This window comes from Ranitomeya imitator, chromosome 5, assembly GCF_032444005.1.
Source record: "Ranitomeya imitator isolate aRanImi1 chromosome 5, aRanImi1.pri, whole genome shotgun sequence".
Taxonomy (NCBI): domain Eukaryota; kingdom Metazoa; phylum Chordata; class Amphibia; order Anura; family Dendrobatidae; genus Ranitomeya; species Ranitomeya imitator.
The window spans coordinates 638,585,839-638,609,737 of record NC_091286.1 but is presented as its reverse complement, the minus strand read 5'-3'; the positions used below and the strand labels follow the sequence as shown (position 1 = coordinate 638,609,737).

At 45.3% G+C, this 23,899-nt stretch overlaps 1 protein-coding gene across 5 annotated transcripts in view; it reads left to right on the top strand.

The window, feature by feature from the left end:
* Positions 1–22,372, top strand: part of SMC6 (structural maintenance of chromosomes 6) — a 133,115-nt gene extending 110,743 nt beyond the window's left edge. For all 5 annotated transcript variants that reach the window (XM_069728125.1, XM_069728124.1, XM_069728126.1 and 2 more), the window contains exons 20-27: positions 5,635–5,805; positions 6,390–6,527; positions 7,453–7,598; positions 9,242–9,367; positions 14,409–14,514; positions 14,652–14,804; positions 21,300–21,397; positions 21,719–22,372. In XM_069728125.1, coding sequence (XP_069584226.1) covers positions 5,635–5,805; positions 6,390–6,527; positions 7,453–7,598; positions 9,242–9,367; positions 14,409–14,514; positions 14,652–14,804; positions 21,300–21,397; positions 21,719–21,830 — 1,050 coding nt within the window. In that variant the 3' untranslated portion in view covers positions 21,831–22,372. The remainder of the gene's footprint in view (positions 1–5,634; positions 5,806–6,389; positions 6,528–7,452; positions 7,599–9,241; positions 9,368–14,408; positions 14,515–14,651; positions 14,805–21,299; positions 21,398–21,718) is intronic.
* Positions 22,373–23,899: the final 1,527 nt, after the last annotated feature.

The window sequence follows — 23,899 nt, the reverse complement described above, 5'->3', positions numbered from 1 at the left end:
ATATCTCAGTGATCAAAATAAAAAAATAGTAAATGACACCCCCCCCCCACTTTGTCACCCCCATTGGTAGGGACAATAAAAAAATTAAGAATTTTTTTTTTTTTTTCCCACTAAGGTTAGAATAGGGTTAGGGGTAGGGGTAGGGGTAGGGTTAGGGGTAGGGTTAGGGGTAGGGTTAGGGTATTTTCAGCCATTTTAGCCCTAAAAAGCTTCCTAGGAAACACACAGTCTCTGCATAGAAAACTGCATAAAAAAAAGATAAAAAAAACGCATCAAAAAAGGACAAAAAAAGGACCAAAAAAAGGACCTGCGTTTTCTGCCAAGAGCTGCAGTTTTTTAAAAAAACTGTCCTGAAAAAAAAAGGATGGAAATCCTGAACGTGTGAACATACCCTTACAAACACGGCAAGTTGAGTTAATGCAAACACCACAATTTTTGTCTCATCTGACCACAGCACCTTCTCCCAGTCACTCACAGAGTCATCCAGGTGTTCATTGGCAAACTTCAGATGGGCCTACACATGTTCCTTCCTGAGCAGGAGGACCTTGCGGGCACTGCAGGATTTTAAACCTTTATGGCATAATGTGTTACCAATGTTTTTTTTGGTGACTGTGGTCCCAGCTGCCTTGAGATCATTAGCAAGTTCCCCCCCCCCCCCCCCCATGTAGTTTTAGGCTGATCTCTCACCTTCCTCATGATCAAGGATACCCCACGAGGTGAGATTTTGCATGGTGCCTCAGATCAATGTCGATTGCCAGTCATTTTGTATTTCTTCCATTTTCTTACTGTTGCACCAACAGTTGTCTCCTTCTCACCCAGTGTCTTACTTATGGTTTTTGTAGCCCATTCCAGCTTTGTGCAGGTCTGTGATCTTGTCTCTGACATCCTTATAAAGCTCTTTGGTCTTGCCCATGTTGTAGAGGCTAGTCTGACAGATTAATTGAGTCTGTGGACAGGAGTCTTTTATAAAGCTGTCTATAATGCAGGTAACAAGTTGATTAGGAGCGTCTAACTGGTCTGTAGGAGCAAAAAACTCTTAAAGGGAACCTGTCACCCTGTTTTTTCAGTATTAGATAAAAATACTGTTAAATAGAGCCTGAGCTGTGCGTTACAATAGTGTATTTTGTGTACCCAGATTCCCCACCTATGCTGCCGAAATACCTTACCAAAGTCGCCGTTTTCGCCTGTCAATCAGGCTGGTCTGGTCATATGGGCGTGGTGACATCGCTGTTTCTTCCCCCAGATCTTGCATATCTTTCCGTTGGTGGCGTAGTGGTTTGCGCATGCCCAACTGCTGAATCCACTGCGCAGGTGAAGAAAAAGAGCGCGATCGGCGCAGCCCAGTCTAAGCCCAGAGGAGGAAAATCTCAGACTTTCTCCTCATCATTACTCGCGGACTCTGGAAGACACCACACCCGTAGGCGGCCGACTTTTGCTCTTTCATCAAGTCTGGCTGCCTATTACAGAAGACAGGTGGGTCAGGGAACTAGTGTCTTCCGGATACAAGATAGAGTTCACCTCCAACCCACCGGACCGATTCTTCCTTTCTGTCCCCTCAAAACCACCGGCCAAAGCTCGTGCCTTCCGACAAGCGGTCTCCTCGCTTCTTCAAGCAGGAGTCATAGTACCGGTCCCCACGGCCGAGCGCTTCCGAGGGTTCTACTCCAATCTATTCGTAGTCCCCAAGAAAGGAGGCAGTGTGCGGCCCATATTGGACCTAAAATAACTTAACAAATATGTACAGGTCCGTCACTTCCGCATGGAGTCTCTTCGGTCCATCATTGCGTCCATGGTCAAGGGAGAATATCTCGCCTCCACTAACATACAAAACGCATACCTGCATATACAGATTGCACCTGCCCATCAGAGGTTTCTTAGGTTCGCAATCGTCTAGGACCACTACCAGTTCGTGGCTCTCCCGTTCGGACTCGCCACGGCTCCCAGAGTGTTTACCAAAGTCATGGCAGCCACCATGGCAGCACTCCAGAGGCATAGTAGTCGTTCCATACTTGGACAATCTACTCATCTAGGCTCCCACCTTCAAAGACTGCGAGCTCAGCGTCTCAATTACAATCGACACTCTGAGTCGCATGGGCTGGTTAGGCAACTTACAAAAGTCATCACCAACCCCGAGTCAGTCTCTGACCTACCTGGCAATGCTATTCAACACCTCCAGGGGTCTAGTGCTCCTTCACCTAGGAGTTCGCACCCTCCTCTGCAAACCCCCTCGATCTCTCCGGTTTGCTATGAGAGTCCTCGGCAGGATGGGGGCAGCAATAGAAGCCGTCCCATTTGCCCAGTTTCGCCTCAGGCCTCTCCAACTAGCCATCCTCAAGTCCTGGGACAAAAACACTTTCTCTCGACAGGGAGTTCCGTCTAACGTCGTCAACCAAGAGGTCCCTGCACTGGTGGCTCAAGCCAACCTCGCTAGCAAAGGGGAAATCCTTTCTCACAGGTCAATGGAAGGTTCTGACCACCGATGCGAGCCTGACGGGTTGGGGTGCAGTGCACCTACACCACAGGGAAAGTGGTCCCCAGTGGAAGCGACCATGCCCATCAACATCCTGGAAATTCGTGCCACCCTCCTGGCATTGAGGGCCTTTCATCACTTACTGGCAGCCTCTCACATCAGAATACAGTCGGACAATGCCACGGCTGTGGCATATGTGAATCACCAATGGGGGACCCGCAGTACCCAGGCAATGCGAGAAGTGTCACATATCCTCCACTGGGCAGAAGGCACGGGGTCGGTTCTCTCGGCGGTCCACATTACAGGTGTGGACAACTGGGAAGCAGACTTCCTCAGCCGACAAGGAATAGACTCGGGAGAGTGGTCTCTCCATCCCGAAATTTTTTGCCAGATTTGCCATCGCTGGGGGACCCCGGATGTGGACCTAATGGCATCCCACTTCAATGCCAAGGTCTCCAACTTAATGGCCAGAACTCACGATCTGCGGTCGCTTGGAGCAGACGCTCTGGTTCAGGACTGGACCCAGTTCCAGCTTCTGTACATTTTTCCACCTCTCCCCCTAATATCCAGGGTGGTGAGGACGATCAAGTAAGAGGGAGTTCCAACCATCCTAATCGCACCGGACTGGCCCAGACGTACATGGTACGCCGACATCGTACAACTTACAGTAGACACCCCCTGGCGTCTCCCCGATCGCCCCGATCTTCTATCACAAGGCCCATTCTACCACCAGAACTCAGGGGCTCTCAATTTGACGGCGTGGCCCTTGAGACCTGGGTTCTAACCGAGGCAGGGCTCTCGCCGGATGCCATTGGAACCATGATCAGGGCACAGAAGCCAGCCTCTGCCAAGATCTATTACCGTACTTGGAAAGCTTTATTTACCTGGTGCGAATCTTGTGGCCAGACTCCACTCCCTTATTCCTTACCCAAAGTACTTGGTTTTCTCCAGTCGGGTCTGGAGGCCAGGCTGGTGTCAGCCCTCTCAGTGCTTTTTCAAAGGCGCATTGCTACCAAGCCGCAAGTAAGGACTTTTCTTCAGGGGGTTTCCCGATTGGTTCCCCCCTACAGACGACCACTAGAAACGTGGGACCTCAACTTGGTCCTGACAGCATTGCAGGAACCACCCCTTAAGGAGGTCCCGCTCCACCTTCTATCCCAGAAGGTAGTTTTCCTGGTGACAATCACCTCGCTACGCAGGGTGTCTGAACTGACAGCACTCTCGTGCCGATGGCCCTTCCTGGTTTTTCACCAGGACAAGGTAGTTCTCCGTACGGTCCCATCCTTCCTTCCGAAGGTTGTGTCCCACTTCCACCTCAATGAGAAGATTTCACTGCCATTTTTTTGTCCGGTCTCGGTTCATAGAGTGGAGAAGGCTCTGCATACGCTTGACCTTGTCAGGGCATTGCGTATATATATGTCTAGGACTGCATCCTTCCGGAGATCTGATTCTCTCTTCCTTCTTCCGGAAGGCGGCCGCAAGGGTCTGCCAGCTTCCAAAGCTACCCTTGCCAGGTGGATCAAATCCACCATACAAGACGCCTACCGCCTTAAGAATTGTCTTCCAGCCGGTATTACGGCACACTCTACACGGGCGGTAGGGGCCTCCTGGGCCATTCGGCACCAGGCTTCGGCACAACAAGTGTGTAAGGCGGCCACTTGGACTAGCCTACACACGTTTACTAAACACTACAGGGTTCATACCCAGTCCTCAGCGGATGCGAGCCTGGGTAGATGTCTTCTGCAGGCGGCGGTGCCCCAAGTGTAGCGGCCTGTCTGCACAATTTTCATCCATTGCTTTCCACCCAGGGACTGCTTTGGGACGTCCCATGGTCCTGTGTCCCCCAATGAGGCGGCAGATTAAAGGAGATTTTTGTGTACTCACCGTAAAATCTCTTTCTCTTAGCCTCTAATTGGGGGACACAGCTCCCACCCTGTTGCCCTTCCGGGCCGTTGTTACTGTCGAGTTCTCATATTGTTTGCTTGAGCTCGTACATAGTTGCCTTCTTATAGGCATGGTTATGTTATTAATGTCACGTTTCTCCTACTGCTTTTGCACAAAACTGGAGAAGGCAGACGCCGTCCAGGGGTGTATACTGCAGAGGAGCAGCCACGGTTAATCTTTTTCAGATTATGCATAGTGTCGCCTCCTAGTGGACAGCAGCATAACACCCATGGTCCTGTATCCCCCAATTAGAGGCTAAGGCTGTGTGCACACGTTGCGTTTTTTTTGCGTTTTTTCCCCGATAAAAACGCTATAAAACCGCAAAAAAAACGCATACAATAAGCATCCCATCATTTAGAATGAATTCCGCATGTTTTGTGCACATGATGTGTTTTTTTCCACGAAAACCGCATCGCGGTAAAAACCGCAGCATGTTCATTAATTTTGCTTTTTTTTTTGCGGATTTCCCACTATAAAATGCATTAAGTGTCCGGAAAAAAAAACGCGGCAAAAACGCGTCAAAATCGTGTAAAAAATGCATGAGGATTTCTTGCAGAAAATGTCCGTTTTTTTTCTCAGGAATTTTCTGCGAGAAATCCCGAATGTGTGCACATAGCCTAAGAGAAAGAGATTTTATGGTGAGTACACAAAAATCTCCTTTTCTTCACTGCCCAATGGTATAAAAATCTGTGGCACACCTGTGGTATCCATATAATCACTGCACCCCTAGATGAATTCATTGAGAGGTTTAGTTTGTAAAATGGGGTCACTTATGGGGGATTCTGCTGTTCTGGCACCTCAGGGCTTGGCCAATGTAACATGGAATCCTTAAACAAGTGCAGCAAAATCTGCACTGTAACATGGCATTTCTTCCCTTCTGAGCTTTGCACTGTGCCTCAAAAGTAGTTTTCGACCACATATTGAGTATCTGCGCATTCAGAACACTTCACAATATTGGGAACGGCACTTTACCATTCTCCTCAATCAGCGGGGTTTGTCCCTGCACATGTTGACTGTCAGTGATAATTTAAGTGTGCGAACGTCTAAGGACAAACCCCATTTACCCATTGGTAAAGTTCAGTTATAGGTTCATTTTCAGGAGGAATAATAGATGAATGGCCCAATGCAGTGACTTAAGATGCTCCAGAAGTGCTTTTTATGGGGAATATACTGTACAGAATTTGATTTTTCTATCCTTTTTTTTTTTTGCGCAATTACAGGAGAGTGAAGTGCAGGAAAACAAAAAGAGAATTGAACATGTGAAAGAGAAAATGGCGAAGGCTAAGCTGGATATGGAGGAGTATAAATCTCATTACTCTGAGTCTGAGCGCAAGTATGAAGACATTAAAGCCAAGATCAGCTCGGTGTCTGAGGTCGCTGAACCAGTGAAGGTGCGTCAGACATCTACCATGTAAATAACGTCTTCAGAGAGAAAGAGGACTTGATGCAGATATGTGTTTCAGTGTGTTTGCCCCTCATCACTACAAAATAGGAGATCTAATTTGGCTGACTTTTAGTGTAAGGGCAAACCTTTCTCCTTGTAGAGACTGCCAAGCCAGCGTAAGGAGACTTATAGCCCATGCAATTCTCTTGCAATTAGAACTGTGGCTGTTGAAGGAATCCATTAGCTCTGAACCCACAATGAAGTTATGTTGCAAAAATAATTTGGACAAAAGCCTGCTTTCCGATCATTTATAATAGTAGGCTATCCTACTGCCCGTACACTGCATACTTACAAAGACATATACAAAGTAGCCTTTCACCATCAACCTAGCAGCAGCGCATCTCCAGGGAATAGAAAAGGATTCAGCATTGTAATTCAACATGCCAAATCCTTCTCTCCCCATCATCATCTGTTTGGGGGTAGTGGAGAAATCCACATACACACTAGATGGCTGGCCATGGGAGCCTCGTAGGAGGTGAGCCCACAAGTTAAAAAAAATTAAAAGCTATTCCTTTCTTTTTCATTTTTCAGGAAGATCTTCACAAAGTGGACCAGGAAGTAGAGAACTGTAAGCGCCATAAGAAGCATTATGAGGACAAGAAAAAGGAGCATCTAAATAGGATTAAGAAGGAAAAAAGTGAACTGAATGCTAAAGAAAAAGACCTGGAGGTAAAGAGGTAGCCCAAAAATATCACCGGACAAGCAGTGCTTAGCATAAGGGCAGCACTATCACTCAATGTGTTCTGAATAAGACTGATTAAAGAGAATCTGTCAGCAGGTTTTTGCTATTTAATATGAGAGCAGCATAATATAGGGCAAGAGAGCCTGATTCCAAGGATATTTTTCTTATTAGGCTGTTAAAGTTTCAATGCAATCAGTGTTATATCAGCAGGTGATTATCACTAGAGGACTAGTTCTCAGGTGCAGGCCAGTCAGGCTAATGTGTAACCCCGCCTCCACCACTGATTGGGAGCTTGCTGAAGGTGTGTACAAGAAGGTGCCAATCAGTGGTGTGGGCGGAGTTATACAGAGCTCCGTATTCTGACTACTGCTACATCTACGCAGAGAAAACGAGGATTCTATCAAAACTGCAGCAAATAGCCCAATATGTGACACATCCCTGGAATCACTGTCTGCCCCTGCATCATGTTGCACTCAGATTCCACAGCAAAATCCTGCTGACGGATTCCCTTCGAGACATATGGCATGAGGGCTGTCTGTTCTCCATTGGTTTCCCAATGCGCTAAAAGCAAACCAATTGGATAATTACATTTACTCACTTATGTAGCATCATCATATTTCACAGCGCTCTACAGACATCATCATCATTACTGTCCCCATTGGGGTTTACAATATAATTCCCTATCAGTATGCCAGGAAGTTGGGCTGTCCGGACGAAACCCACACAGACACGTGGAGGACCTACAAACCACCTGCAGATATTGTCAGTGGTTTTATATTAGCTGGAGCATCTCCAAACCAGAGGCTTCAAAAGTGGTTGATTGAGGCTAGCATTCCTTTATTTTGTTCTGTATGAATGTTTTTTTTGTTTTGTTTTTAAATTAAGCTTTATTTCTTGTTTAAATCTGAACAGGACAAGATTTCTAAAGCACAGCAGATTTTTCCTGAGAGGATTGAAGTTTCCCGCACAGCTAGGAGTTTGGACGCTGAAATTAACCACCTGCGAGAAAAAATCAAATCTGAAAATGATCTTCACGGGAACAGAGACGAAATAATAAAGTAGGTTCATGACATTGGTCATATCTGGTAGAGATGAGACATTGGGTTCACACGGTGTCCGGTCCTTTCCTGCGGCTGGTCTTCACTTCTGTGACCAGAATCATGGGCACCGGTTGCGCTTACTTAAGCCCAGCAATGTTGCTGGGTCTCGCGCATTGTTGTGGAGTCTAGTAAGCGCCTGAGGCGCCAAGGATTCGGAAGTGAAGAACGGCTGCCATGGAGGACCGGGGGACACCGGAGAAGTGGGAATCGAATTGCTCATGTCTGTCTGGTTTTCCATATCAAATATAGAAGGCTGTGTGCACAAGGCACTGGACGCATTCATCATAATATCGCTGTTACACATGGATGTTGGTATTTGCAACCCAAATTTTGATTTCAGAACCAAAGCCCACATTTATCTTTTTTTCTCTCGGAGCTTCAGGCACAAAATGTTTAAGTAGAGACTCCAAAGCAGCGAGGGCTGAGCTAGAAATGGTGAAAATTAGGGGTTATTATTTTAAGTTATTATTTTATACCCAACTGATAGGTGTCAGGGTCTAATACACTCCTATGCGAAACGTACTTAAGTCACACAGGAGATTCTAAAATTGATGCGTGCGTGTTTGGAGGGTGTGTTCTTTTTAGAGAGGAGAGCTTTTTTTTTTTTTTTTTTTACTATGGGCCGTGCCATACATATTAGCAGGATATATAAGATATGTGTGTTCTCTGCTGCCTCCCTATACAGATGATTGATAACATGATATATCAACAGTCTATCATTGATTTTTTTTTTTTTATTTTTTTTTTTTATACACAAAAATACAGCGACTGTTCAGATGTTATGGCCTCTGAAGGGCTCACTAGCAACATACAGATGCACAAGTGACGGCTTCTGCATTAAAGAGGTTGAGAGCTAAATCTCTCCATAACTGGGGTCTCCTACTCGTGCATTCTTCCTGTCGTCCATTGGATTTCTAAATTCATTGAAATAGGTGTTCAGAATGCGGCGTGACAGACGACCGTTGTTCAGAATGCGGCGTGACAGACGACCGTTGTTCAGAATGCGGCGCAGCAGATGACCGTTGTTCAGAAGGCGGCGCAGCAGATGACCGTTGCTCAGAAGGCGGCGCAGCAGATGACCGTTGCTCAGAAGGCGGCGCAGCAGATGACCGTTGCTCAGAAGGCGGCGCAGCAGATGACCGTTGCTCAGAAGGCGGCGCAGCAGATGACCGTTGCTCAGAAGGCGGTGCAGCAGATGACCGTTGCTCAGAAGGCGGTGCAGCAGATGACCGTTGCTCAGAAGGCGGCGCAGAAGATGACCGTTGCTCAGAAGGCGGCGCAGCAGATGACCGTTGTTCAGAAGGCGGCGCAGCAGATGACCGTTGTTCAGAAGGCGGCGCAGCAGATGACCGTTGTTCAGAAGGCGGCGCAGCAGATGACCGTTGTTCAGAAGGCGGCGCAGCAGATGACCGTTGCCCAGAAGTTGGCGCGGCCGGTGTCAGGAGCTCAAAAGGCGGCGCGGGAAACGTTCCCTTTAATAGATTTCTGGCACATGTACAGTGCCATTAGCCTGTTGATTTGGAGAGATAGATGGGAAGAGGTTGGCGTCAGATTTGACTGCTAATCAATTGCTGTTTTCTTCTTTTTTTTTTTTCCCCCAGAGATTACCATGATGCAAAAGAGAACTATCAGGATATGGAAAGTAAACTAAAGAATCTGAAAGTGTTTGTGAGATTGTTAGACGATATCATGACCCAGCGATACAAGACTTATCAGCAGTTTCGCAGGTAGGTCCATCCGGTCATATCATGCAGTTACTTCATTACTGTGACGTTGGGACATACCGAGCCCCAGGTCTCCGCTGATGTCCCTGCTCTCCTCGTAGGGGGTGTTTTTCACTGCACGTGTGATTATTTTATTTTTGCATTGGATTGCTTACGGTTTGGGGGTGGGTTTTTTTGTACATTTACTCTGTGCTGTCTGACTTGTGTAGAGGTTTCCAGCTTACAGTCCATGATCATGAACCCGGGAAATGAAATGTTCTGTAGTAAAGTGCACAATGTCGGCTTGTCACTGGCACAATTAATATCCGCGCTGCGACGGCTTCATCTGTATGCACATACTATTGTTCCTCTCTTCCGATGACATTTCTTCAGTCACGGTATAATATTAATTTCATTGATGTGACCGATATCGTCTCCACCAAGAGAACTTCGGATATCATCACTTAACCTTGGATTTTTCTCAGTCATTATTAAAGGGAACCTGTCACCCCGAAAATCGCGGGTGAGGTAAGCCCACCGGCATCAGGGGCTTATCTACAGCATTCTGTAATGCTGTAGATAAGCCCCCGATGTTACCTGAAAGAGGAGAAAAAGACGTTATATTATACTCACCCAGGGGCGGTCCCCCTGCTGGTCAGGTCGGATGGGCGTCTGTTATGGACCTGGTGGTTAGGAGCACCCGGCACGACCTGATAGTTAAACTCACACAGGACAAGCTCTGGGATGTGGGAGCTCTCCTGACCGCAGGCCCTAATCCTATCACAACAAATAAAAATAGCCGTGGAGCGTTCCTGACACTCCCTAGACGCCTCTTCACAGCCTAAGAGCTAGCTAGCCCTAGAGATAGAAAATAAAGCCTACCTTGCCTCAGATAAATTCCCCAAAGGAAAAGGCAGCCCCCCACATATATTGACTGTGAGTAAAGATGAAAGTCACAAACGCAGAAATGAAACAGGTTTCAGCAAAGGGAGGCCAGACTTACTAAACAGACAGAGGATAGGAAAGGTATCTTTGCCGTCAGCATAAAAAACTACAAAAGACCACGCAGAGTGTGCAAAAAGACCTCCGCACCGACTAACGGTGCGGAGATGCCGCTCTGCATCCCAGAGCTTCCAGCTAGCAAGACAAAATCATGATAACCAGCTGGACAAGGAAACGATGAACAAATAATAACTAGCAGGAACTTAGCTTCTGCTGAAGAAGACAGGTCACCAGAAAGATCCAAGAGCGAACTGAACCAATGCAGGAACATTGACAGCTGGCATGGAGTAACGATCTGAGTGGAGTTAAATAGAGCAGCCAACCAAAGGATAAACCACGTCACCTGTGTAAGGAACCTCAGAAGCAGCAGCTCCACTCACAGCCACCAGAGGGAGTCCATGGACAGAACTCGCCGAAGTACCATTCACGACCACAGGAGGGAGTTCGACAACAGAATTCACAACAGGCGTCTCCGGTCCGCTGCGGCGCCTCCCATCTTCATTACAAGACGTCCTCTTCTGATCTTCAGCCACGGCTCCGGCGCAGGCGTACTTTGCTCTGCCCTGTTGAGGGCAGAGGATAGTACTGCAGTGCGCAGGCGCCGGAAAGGTCAGAGGCCCGGAGCCTGCGCACTGCAGTACTTTGTCTGCCCTCAACAGGGCAGACAAAGTACGCCTGCGCCGGAGCCGTGGCTGAAGATCAGAAGAGGACGTCTTGTAATGAAGATGGGAGGCGCCGCAGCGGACCGGAGACGCCCGTTTGACCTGACCAGCAGCGGGACCACCCCTGGGTGAGTATAATATAACGTCTGTTTCTCCTCTTTCAGGTAACATCGGGGGCTTATCTACAGCATTACAGAATGCTGTAGATAAGCCCCTGATGCCGGCGGGCTTACCTCACCCGCGAATTTCGGGGTGACAGGTTCCCTTTAATAACTCGTTCTCTTAGCAAAGCAGAACGATTTACCACCGGAATATCAGAAAATGTTGGGAGAACTACAAACCAATAACTACTCCGGCCCAATTGCAATAATGGACATATTAAAAGAAGCAATACAGAAAGTGCAAGATGATTGAAGTTAATTTATAAAGTGAATTTCAGGTTCGGGGGGTGTTCCGATTTTGGCAAATAAAGCCTGTATGTAATGAGAAGTTACAATTTTTTTTTTATTTTTTATTTTACATTTTTTCATGTGTTACTGTAGGTTTTCATGGCCTCTGTATTTCTGACACACCAAGATCACAGCTGATTTTTTTTTTGTGTGGTAAAGCATTTCCCTGCCTGTTTTTAAACAATGTTTTACTTCAAAGAAAGATTTAGCTGCGATCCTTTCTGTATACTCTTTTTCATCCCCTCCCCACCACCCAGGAGCTGTGGTATGATCAGATCATGTTCCTGTATGGTCAGACACAGCCATTACACAGTGCACAGCAGGGGCACATGTATAAGATTATCTCAGCACAGGAACATTTAAAAAAAAAAACAACATTCAATTGTGGAAATTATTATTATTCCAAGATGTATTGATTGAAATGAATCTTAAAATTAACCCCTTTAAATCTGTAAGTGCTAAATGCTTAGGTCCTGATCGGCTCCCAGGACAAGTGGCAAGTGAGACATCGATCATACTGTGATTGAACATGTCAGTATATGTAGGGCAGCTCTGTGGTTAGTATTTTTTCTGGGGTCCTGGTTTCCAATTCCATCCCATACAACCTCATCAAGGAGATTGTATGTTCCCGCTGTTTTTGCAGGGGTTTCATCCGAGGTTACTGATTTCCTCCCGAACGAAGTCCAAATATATACTGATATGTCTTGCAGCTGTGTAACAGCCGCAAGACATCCAGGTGCAGGGACATGAACATACCTAGTCATGAGCCTCACAGGGGCACGGACAGATATTGGTGATGGCACTCTCTCTATCTTGGGGCCTTTACTGTATGGACTGGTTCAGCCAAAAGTTTCCCCTTGACAGATGATTGTGGGGGTAAGTCAGGAATTGGACATGTCTGATTTCTTACTGCTGATCCTTTTGTTCTATACATACAAGTCACCACCAGAGATTTGTCATCTGCTGTGTCACAGAGAGCAGATAAGCTCTTGGCAGAGCAAGCACTCCTGTAGAGAGTCGGGGAGTCCTCCAGCAGAGAGTCGGGCGACAGACGATCTACTGTTCAGCCGACAGCTATATGATGTACAGTTATTGCCAAAAGTGTTGGCATCCTTGAAATTGTTCCAGGCAATAAAGTATTTCTCCCAGAGAATTATTGCAGTTATACACATTTTTATTTCCTTGTGTGTAATGGAACAACACTAAAAAAGGAGGCAAATTGGACATAATCACACACAACCCCAAAAATGGGCCTGACAAAATTGTTGGCACTCTCAACTTAATATTTGGGTGCACACTGCTTGGAATAAATAACTGCAAATCAATCGTTTCCTGTAACCATCAACAAGCTTCTCCTTTTGGAGCACTCTTATTTTGCAAACAGGTCAGCAATTTTAAGATGTCACTACAACAGATGTTCAATGGGATTTAGATCCAGACTCATTGACCACTTCAGAACTTTCCAGCACCTTGTTTCCATCCATTTCTGGGTGCTTCTTGAAGTATGTTTAGGGTCGTTGTCCTGCTGCAAGACCCGTTACCTAGGACTACGGCTGCTAGCCAGCCTGAGTACATGTGGGGGTTGCCTGGTTGCTAGGGAATCCCCACATGTATTCAAGCTATCTAGCAGCCGTAAATCATGCAGCTGCGTCAACAAAAACTAAATCTCCAAGCACTAACAAATACTCGGAGACCACCCGAGCATGCTCTGGAAAAACCCGAACAACGAGTATACTCGCACATCACTACATAGGACGCAACTTTTCCACCTTTCTAACACTGGGCACTACTTCGCGACCCAAAATTGGTTGGTAATCTTCAGATTTTATAATACTTTATAAACAATTAGGGCAGCCATTGCCAGAAACAGCAAAACAACCTCAAAGACATTTTTTTAACCTCCATCATATTTGACTGTAGGTACTCTATTATTTTCTTTATAGATCTCATCCCATTTTCGGTAAACGGTATAATTATGTTTTTTTACCAAAAGCTCTGTCTTGTTTTCATCTGTCCAAAAGATGCTTTCCCAGAAAGAAGTTGACTTTCTCTCATAGATTTTGGCAGACTTAAGTCTAGCTTTTTTATTTCTCTGTCAATAGCAGCGTCCTGCCGGGTCTCCTGCCATAGCGTTTAATTTCATTCCAACGTTGACAGATAGTTTGCGCTGATACTGGGCCTGCAGAACTGCTTGAATTTCTTTGGAACTCGATTGGGGCTGCTTAACCACTATTCAGACTAGCCTGCATTGCAACTTTTCGTCAATTTTTCTCTGCTGTCCATGTCCAGAGAGATTGGCTACAGTGCCATGGGTTGTAAATTTCTTGATTATGTTGCTCACCATGGACAAAGGAACATCAAACTCTCTGGAGATGGACTTGTAACCTTGAGATTGTTGATATTGTTCAGCAATTTTGGTTCTCAGATCCTCACACAGTTCTCTTCTCCTCTGTTTGGTCTCCTTGCTTAGTGTGGCACACACAGACACACAATACAAAGACGGACTCAGATTCTCACATTTTTTCTGGTTTCAGGTGTGATTTTCATATTGCCCACACCTGTTACTCGCCACAGGTGAGTTTGAAGAATCATCACATGCTTAAAGCAAGGTTGCTGACCCATAATTTTGGAAAGGTGCCAGTAATTTTGTCCTCCCCATTTTGGGGGTTTTGTGTGAAATTATGTCCAGTTTGCCTTTCTTTTTCTTTTTTTGTTCCAATAAACACACAGAAAATAAACTTGTATAACAAAACATGTGTAATTGCAATAATTTTTGGGATCACTTTAAAGGGTGCCAACACTTTCGGCCATGACTGTATATGGGGGTCGGGGGTGGGCTTTATTCTCAAGTTTCGTCAGCCATTCATTATGCAGAGTGTGCTTGAGTACAGAATAGCGACCATTGCTCGATCACTAGGAATATTCATCCCCCCTCTGCTCCTTCCTTTGCAGGTACCTTACTTTACGATGCAAGTTTTACTTTGACTCCTTGCTGTCTCAGAGAGCTTATTCTGGGAAAATCGCCTTTGACCACAAGAATGAAACTCTCGCCATAACTGTAAGTTGGTCATAAAAAAAAAAAGAAAAAAATTTCTACCTCCTGGGAAAGATAATTGTCCCGCCCTTTCCTTAGGTAAAGCATACAAATGAGGTGAGACTTCATTCTTCTAGTCACCCTGTGATATTCCTCCACAGGTCCAGCCCGGAGAAGGAAACAAGGCGGCACTGTCTGACATGAGGTCTCTGTCCGGGGGAGAGCGATCGTTTTCTACCGTCTGCTTTGTGCTCTCTCTCTGGTCCATCGCAGAATCTCCCTTCAGATGTCTGGATGAATTTGACGTCTATATGGTAATGTGTATTCTGATCTATAGTAGTGTAGCTATAGGCCACATCCAGGCCTGTGTAGGCTCCGAATGGCTGCCTTTTGCGGCACGTGGTTAGTGAATACAGATCTCTAAACCCCACCAATATATTGCAGGAATGCTAAGGCCGCCATTCACATCAGAAGAAAATCGGTAATCGCTGATCAACTGATGTGTCTTATGGGGTCTCCCAATTCTCGCCTGATAGGTGAGAGAGAACGTTAGACAGCAGTTAGCATTTCTATGCTGGATCCTTTTGTTTTCGGGTAGTTTTCTCCCCTCTCTTGTGTATGGGGATGTCAGGAGAGACGGATGCCTGCCATGCGCTCGTCCTTAACCCCTTAGTGACAGAGCCAATTTGGTACTTAATGACCGAGCCAATTTTTGCAATTCTGACCACTGTCACTTTATGAGGTTATAACTCTGGAACACTTCAACGGATCCCGCTGATTCTGAGACTGTTTTTTCGTGACATATTGTACTTCATGTTAGTGGTAACATTTCTTCGATATTACTTGCGATTATTTATGAAAAAAACGGAAATATGGCGAAAATTTTTAAAATTTTGCAATTTTCAAACTTTGTATTTTTATGCCCTTAAATCAGAGAGATATGTCACGAAAAATAGTTAATAAATAACATTTCCCACATGTCTACTTAACATCAGCGCAATTTTGGAAACAAAATTTTTTTTTGTTAGGGAGTAGAAGTGTGACACCATTCTAAAAACTAGACCCCTCAAGGTTCTCAAAACCGCATTCAAGAAGTTTATTAACCCTTTACGTGCTTCACAGGAACTGAAACAATGTGGAAGGAAAAAATGAACATTTAACTTTTTTTTGCAAACATTTTAATTCAGAACCATTTTTTTTTATTTTCACAAGTGTAAAAACAGAAATGTAACCATAAATTTTGTTATGCAATTACTCCTGAATACGCCAATACCCCAAATGTGGGGGTAAACCACTGTTTGGGCGCACCGCAGAGCTTGGAAGTGAAGGAGCGCCGTTTGACTTTTTCAATGCAGAATTGGCTGGAATTGAGATTGGACGCCATGTCACGTTTAGAGAGCCCCTGATGTGCCTAAACAGTGGAAACCCCCCACAAGTGACACCATTTTGTAAACTAGACCCCCCCAAGGAACTTATCTAGATGTGTGGTGAGAACTTTGAATGCCCAAGTGCTTCACAGAAGTTTAGAATGCAGAGTCGTGAAAATAAAAATATATATTTTTTTCCACAAAAAAGATTTTGTAGACCCCAAGTTTTTATTTTCACAAGGGTAACAGGAGAAATTGGACCCCAAAAGTTGTTGTCCAATTTATCCCGAGTACGCTGATGCCCCATATGTGGGGGTAACCCACTGTTTGGGCGCACGGCAGAGCTCAGAAGGGAGGGAGCACCATTTGACTTTTTGAGCGCAAAATTGGCTGTCGTGTTTGGAGACCCCCTGATGTAACTAAACAGTGGAAACCCCCCAATTCTAGCTCTAACCCTAACCCCAACACACCCCTAACCCTAATCCCAACCCGATCCATAATCCTAATCACTAACCCTAACGATAATCACAACCCTTACCCCAAAACAACCCTAATGTCAACCCTAATCAAAACCCTAAATCCAACACACCCCTAATCCTAATCTCAACCCTAACCTCAAACCTAACCCTAATCCCAATACACCCCTAATCACAACCCTAACCTTAACCCAATCCCAAACCTAACCCTAATCCCAAGCGTAACCCTAATGCCAACCCTAACCCTAATACCAACTCTAATCCAAACCCTAACCCCAAATCTAACCCTAACTTTAGCCCCAACCCTAGCCCTAACTTTAACCCTAACCCTAGCCCTAAGGCTACTTTCACACTTGCGTCGTTTCGCATCCGTCGCAATCCGTCGTTTTGGACAAAAAATGGATCCTCCAAATGTGCCCGCAGGATGCGTTTTTTTGCCAATAGACTTGTATTGCCGACGGATCGTGACGGATGGCCACACGTCGCGTCCGTCGTGCACTGGATCAGTTGTGTTTTGGCGGACCGTCGGCACAAAAAATGTTCAATGTAACTTTTTTTGTACGTCGCGCCCGCCATTTCTGACCGCGCATGCGTGGCGGTAACTCCGCCCCCTCCTCCCCAGGACATAGATTGGGCAGCGGATGCGTTGAAAAACTACATCCGCTGCCCACGTTGTGCACAATTTTCACAACGTGCGTCGGTATGTCGGGCCGACGCATTGCGACGGCCCCGTACCGACGTAAGTGTGAAAGAACCCTAACCCTGAATTTAGCCCCAACCCTAACCCTAAATTTAGCCCCAACCCTAACCCTAAATTTAGCCCCTAACCCTAGCCCTAACCCCAACTCTAACCCTAATTTTAGCCCCAACTGCTCTTCTCCTGTCGGCCGGCAGATGGCGATAGATGGCAGGCGCACTGCGCATGCGCCCAGCATTTTCTTTTCCCCGGCAGCCAGGAGGAGCAGCAGGAGGATCCAGGGACACCGGTAAGTATAATAGGGTCCCCGAATCCCCCTATTTCTCTGTCCTCTGATGTGCGATCACATCAGAGGACAGAGAATTACACTTTTGATTTTTTTTTTTTTTTTGCGGTCGCCGGTAAACAGTTAATTACCGGCGATCGCAAAACAGGGGTCGGTAAAACCGACCCCGATCATGTTCTTTGGGGTCTCGGCTACCCCCGGCAGCCGAGACCCCAAAGACTCTCCCGGTGCCGGCCGGCGGGCGCACTGCGCATGCGCCCGCCATTTTGAAGATGGCGGCGCCCACCGGGAGCCACGAGGAGCACCGGGGGAGATAGGTGAGTATCGGGGGGCTATCTGGGACCCCTTTTCTCTGTCCTCTGATGTGCGATCACATCGGAGGACAGAGAAATTAAAAAAAGATCGCGTTGTTTTTGTGATCGCCGGTAAACGTTTAATTACCGGCGATCGTAAATGCGGGGTCGGTAAAAAAAAAAACCCGAATCATGTTCTCTGGGGTCTCGGCTACCCCTGGCAGCCCAGACCCCGGAGAAAATCCGACTCTGGGGGGCGCTATTTACTTTTTCCACAGCGCCGTTAATTAACGGTGCTGTGGTTTAAGTACCCTTAGCGGCCGCTGTTAAAAGGCGTATTGGCGGTCGCTAAGGGGTTACTGATATGGCTACGGGATGTTGGCAACACCGCTCACCACCCAGTATGGAAGTGTGCGGCGCATGAACAACCCTTCACACTTTGAGAAGGTGGAGCTGAGGTTGCAGGAGTTAAGAAACCTGATGACCACCCACACTCCTCTACCACATGTGTAGGGTTGTAGGATTGCTCCAGTGCCGCTCACTTCCATTTCATGTGTGTATATATATATATATATATATATATATATATATATATATATATATATATGTGTGTGTATATGTATATTTTTTTTTTTTAGACATATATTCACTAACTAGCTGAAGAGCCCAGCGTTGCCTGGGCATAGTAAATATCTGTGGTTAGTTATAGCACGTGACTTCTCTTATTTTCCCATCACGCCTCTCATTTTCCCAATCACATCTTTAATTTTCCCCCTCACATCTCTCATTTTCTCCCTCACACCTCTCATTTTCTCCCTCACTCCTCTCATTCCCGCCTAACACTTGTCATTTTGACCTCACATCTGTCATTTTCCGATCACTACACTATTTTCCCTCACTCCTCTCATTTTGCACTCTCACCTTTTCATTTTCACCTCACACCTCTCATTTTCACCTCAGTATATACATGTTTGTCATCTCCCTTATATATAGTATACACTTGTATGTCATCTCCTGTATATAGTATATACCTGTATGTCATCTCCTCCTATATATAGTATATACCTGTATGTCATCTCCTCCTATATATAGTATATACCTGTATGTCATCTCCTCCTATATATAGTATATACCTGTATGTCATCTCCTCCTATATATAGTATATACCTGTATGTCATCTCCTCCTATATATAGTATATACCTGTATGTCATCTCCTCCTATATATAGTATATACCTGTATGTCATCTCCTTCTATATATAGTATATACCTGTGTGTCATCTCCCCTGTATATAGTATATATGTGTGTGTCATCTCCTCTTGTATATAGTATATACCTGTATGTCATCTTCTATATATAGCATATACCTGTATGTCATCTCCTCCTGTATATAGTATATACCTGTAGGTAATCTGCTCCTGTATATAGTATATACCTGTGTGTCATCTCCTCATGTATATAGTATGTACCTGTATGTCATCTCCTCCTTTATATAGTATATACCTGTGTGTCATCTCTCCTGTATATAGTATAGATCTGTGTGTCATCTCCCCTGTATATAGTATATACCTGTGTGATCTCCTGTATTAGACCTCGTTAACACGTTATTTGCTCAGTATTTTTACCTCAGTATTTGTAAGATAAATTGACAGCCTGATAAATCCCCAGCCAACAGGAAGCCCTCCCCCTGGCAGTATATATTAGCTCACACATACACATAATAGACAGGTCATGTGACTGACAGCTGCCGTATTTCCTATATGGTACATTTGTTGCTCTTGTAGTTTGTCTGCTTATTAATCAGATTTTTATTTTTGAAGGCTAATACCAGACTTGTGTGTGTTTTAGGGCGAGTTTCGTTTGTCAAGTTGTGTGTGTTGAGTTGTGTGTGGCGACATGCATGTAGCGACTTTTGTGAGATGAGTTTTGTGTGGCAACTCGCGTGTAGCAACTTTTTGTGTGTCGAGTTGAATGTGACAGGTTAGTGTAGCAAGTTGTGTGCAGCAAGTTTTGCGCATGGCGAGTTTTGCGCGTGGTGAGTTTTATGTCTGGTGCCTTTTGAGTATGTGCAAGTTTTGTGTGAGGCAACTTTTGCATGTGTTGCAAATTTTGTGCATGTGGCAATTTTTCCGCATGTGCAAGTTTTGCGTGTGGCGAGTTTTCCATGAGGTGAGTTTTGCACTTGTGGCGAGTTTTGCGTGAGCCTATTTTTTGCATGTGGCGAGTTTTGCGCGTGGTGAGTTTTGAGCGGCGACTTTTGTGTTTCGACTTTTATGTGGCGAGGTTGGTGTATGTGTGGTGAAATGTGTGCTGAGGGTGGTATATGTGTTCAAGCATGTGGTAGTGTGTGGCGCATTTTGTGTGTGTGTTCATATCCCCGTGTGTGGTGAGTATCCCATGTCGGGGTCCCACCTTAGCAACTGTACGGTATATACTCTTTGGCGCCATCGCTCTCACTCTTTAAGTCCCCCTTGTTCACATCTGGCAGCTGTCAATTTGCCTCCAACACTTTTCCTTTCACTTTTCCCCATTATGTAGATAGGGGAAAAATAGTTTGGTGAATTGGAAAGCGCGGAGTTAAAGTTTCACCTCACAACATAGCCTATGACGCTCTCAGGGTCCAGACGTGTGACTGTGCAAAATTTTGTGGCTGTAGCTGCGACGCCTCCAACACTTTTCATTTCACTTTTTCCCCATTATGTAGATAGGGGCAAAATTGTTTGATGAATTGGAAAGCGCGGGGTTAAAATTTCACCTCACAACGTAGCCTATGACGCTCTCAGGGTCCAGACGTGTGACTGCAAAATTTTGTTTCTGTAGCTGCGACGCCTCCAACACTTTTCCTTTCATTTTTTTCCCCATTATGTAGATAGGGGCAAAATTGTTTGGTGAATTGCAAAGCACGGGGTTAAAATTTCACCTCACAACGTAGCCTATGACGCTCTCAGGGTCCAGACGTGTGACTGTGCAAAATTTTGTCGCTGTAGCTGCGACGCTTCCAACACTTTTCCTTTAACTTTTTTCCCCATTATGTAGATAGGGGCAAAATTGTTTGGTGAATTGGAACACGCGGGGTTAAAATTTTGCCTCACAATATAGCTATGACGCTCTCGGGGTCCAGACGTGTGACTGTGCAAAATTTTGTGGCTGTAGCTGCGACGGTGCAGATGCCAATCCCGGACATACACACACACATACACACACACACACATACACACACACACACACACACACACACACACACATTCAGCTTTATATAGTAGATATATATTGTGTATATGTGTGTTTACATCAGTGTAATACAATGTCCTATTTTTTTATTTTTTTATTTTTTTGCTCCAAACTACTCCTAACCTCATGGCCTTGATCAGAAAGCCTTGGGCTTCACATATCATTGCCTTATGTATTAAACCAATTGATGACCCCCGATAAGTACGCATGCAAAGTTTGTTCTTTGTTATTGCTGATTGAGCAGATCCATCTGGTAGGGGGGCACTGCTCCTTCGTAAAAGTATGTGAATAGCCCTCTCCCAGAAGGAAGAAAACTCCCTCGTGCCCCCTGTCCATACAGAGCAGGTTTCTTGGTGGTCTGAGGTGCCATGATGGAAGATGCCGATTCTCCTTGTAGACCTCTTTCTCCTTCATGTCTCTATATCTCACTTCTGATGTATCTTCTGCTCTGTCTTGTAGGATATGGTGAATAGAAGGATATCCATGGACATGATGCTTACTATGGCGGATTCCCAGAGGTTTCGACAGTTTATTTTATTAACACCACAACACATGAGGTAATAAATTAAATTTATCAAATCTGCTTGGAGCCATGAAATAAAATAAAAGGAATGTAGTAAAGGTGTCTGGTCACATGCCCGAGGACAGTCATTTGGCATCGCTGCAATTGCACTGACCTGTAGAAAACTTCATATGACAGTAGTTATGGAAAAGTAAAAAAAAAGTTATGGGTAAAAAACAAAAATGAAAATTTTGGATAGTGGAAAGGTGATGAGGATTAGTGAAGAGTGAACGTGCTCGGATAAGGTGTCATCCGAGGATGTTTTTATATTTTAATACCTTAATGTAATATTGTGTATTTTCGTTTTCTTTTGCAGCTCTCTTCCTTCTAGTAATATTATTCGAATTCTCCGTATGCAAGATCCCGAAAGAGGACAAACCACTCTGCCCTTCCAGCCGGCGAACCAAGAGGAGGAGGAAAACAATTGATTTGACCCCCCTCTTATAATCTAGAATTTCCTTCCCTGAGTTTTGAGGATTAGTGGGCCATTTGGTTGCCGCTTTATATATACGTATATATATAATATATATATATTTTATGTTGCTGCATCTACCGGATTGAGATGTGATTTATTTTCAAATGTCTACAAACAGAAACCTTTCTAATATTCTTTTTCTATATATTTCCCATATTTTTGTAAATGTGCAATCATTTTATATATTGTCTATCCTTGAGTGTTGGTCACGTGGATGGGTTTCTTTTTAAAAAGGTAAAAACTCGGTAAAGAAATTTAAATTGCTAATTATTTTTTTAGTAAAAAATTTTTTGTTTTAAAACCTTGTCCTTGCAAATCTGTTTGTAGAATTTTGTTTTACCAGAGTTGGTAAGTAAGAATGAAGCCTACTTTTATAAAGTAGAAGGCTACTATTGCTATTGTATCTGAAGGGGTATTGCTGTTTCAGTAAATAAAGGCTATTTATTGTATTTTTTTAAAACTTACACACCTTTCTAATATACTTTATGCATCAAATCCTCAAGAATTGTGCGGTCATTGAATAGAAACATATGAATTAATTACCAGAAACAGCTCTGCTACACATATAATAATGCAGGGTTTTGATAGATAATATACATGTGTGTGTATATGTATGTATATGTGTGTGTGTATGTATATATATATATATATATATATATATATATATATATATATATATATATATATATATATATATATATATATATATATATATATATATATATGAGGAAAATGGGGATGTGTCTTATGGTCGGAATATACTTAAAAATCCTGTGGCGGTGGTCCCGTTGCAGCCTCCCTTCTCAGGCTGGTACAACTGTGGTGCGGCGGTGGCCTACGCGAAAACTGCCTTCGGTGGCTATTTTCCCCGAGGCCACCGCATCACAGCAACAGAGCTGTGGGGGCCTCCGGGCTTTGACAAAATGCCGGCAGAGCCCCACCATGCAGCACAGAGCCCCACCACTGCCCCATCACAGACGCTGCCGCCCCACAGCACCTCCACTGCACCATCCTAGGATGGAGTTTCCCAGAGGCCACCGCACCAGCCTGGACCATCGAACAACCCCTGTGACCACTCCTCCACCTGTGCTGATCCCTTCACAGTTAAGCTGAATTCGGACTGTAAGACAGACCCCAATTTGACACATTCACACACACACCGTATTTTCCGGACCATAAGACGCACTTTTCTTTCCAAATTTGGGGGGAAAATGGGTGTGAGGAATATACTTTTCTTTATCGCCTCTCATTGGGGGACACAGGAACCATGGGGTGTATGCTGCTGCCACTAGGAGGCTGACACTATGCAAATAAAAGTTAGCTCCTCCTCTGCAGTGTACACCCCACCGACTGGCATTATACTCTTCAGTTTAGCTTAGTGTCAGTAGGAGGTGGACACGGGTCTTTCATTAGACCCTTATCTACCTCAATGTGCGTCGTTTCTTTTCAGGTTTTCCGGAAGGGATACAGGGTGAAGAGTCACACCTGTAGTCCCACAAGGCGGACTATGAGTACGGCGTGTACTGCCACCCCGTATCCTCATAGATCCCTCAGCAGGACCAAGAGCCTGGCACACAAGCGTGCTCAGAAGTCCGGTCCTCGCCCGTCCCCCACCCACTCGCCTACCAGAGCCTGTCGGTCGGAGGAGACGAGGACGTCCATCACAGCTCCTATGGACGTCTGATACCTTCTCAAGGTTAGTAGCAGACGAGGGGGGATTTTACTAGATGAGTATTTCTAAAGGGGTTCCCAGGACTCAGCGCGGGGTCATCGCTGCATTTGCAGCACTTTCCCCGTTCCCTGCGTGGTGGCTCTTTCTGACGTGGCGTTTTTTTTTTCTTCTGCCAGCCGCTCTACCTTTCCATGCCCCACCGCGTTCCTCCAGCGGTCGCCGTTCTTCCTTCAGGCCCCGGCCTCCCGGGGCCTGCTTGCGGCACACTCCTGCCTGCAGCTTTTCCCTCAGCGGTCGCTGGCTCCTAATTTAGGCCCCGGCCTTTCCCGGGGCCTACTTGCGGCGTACCA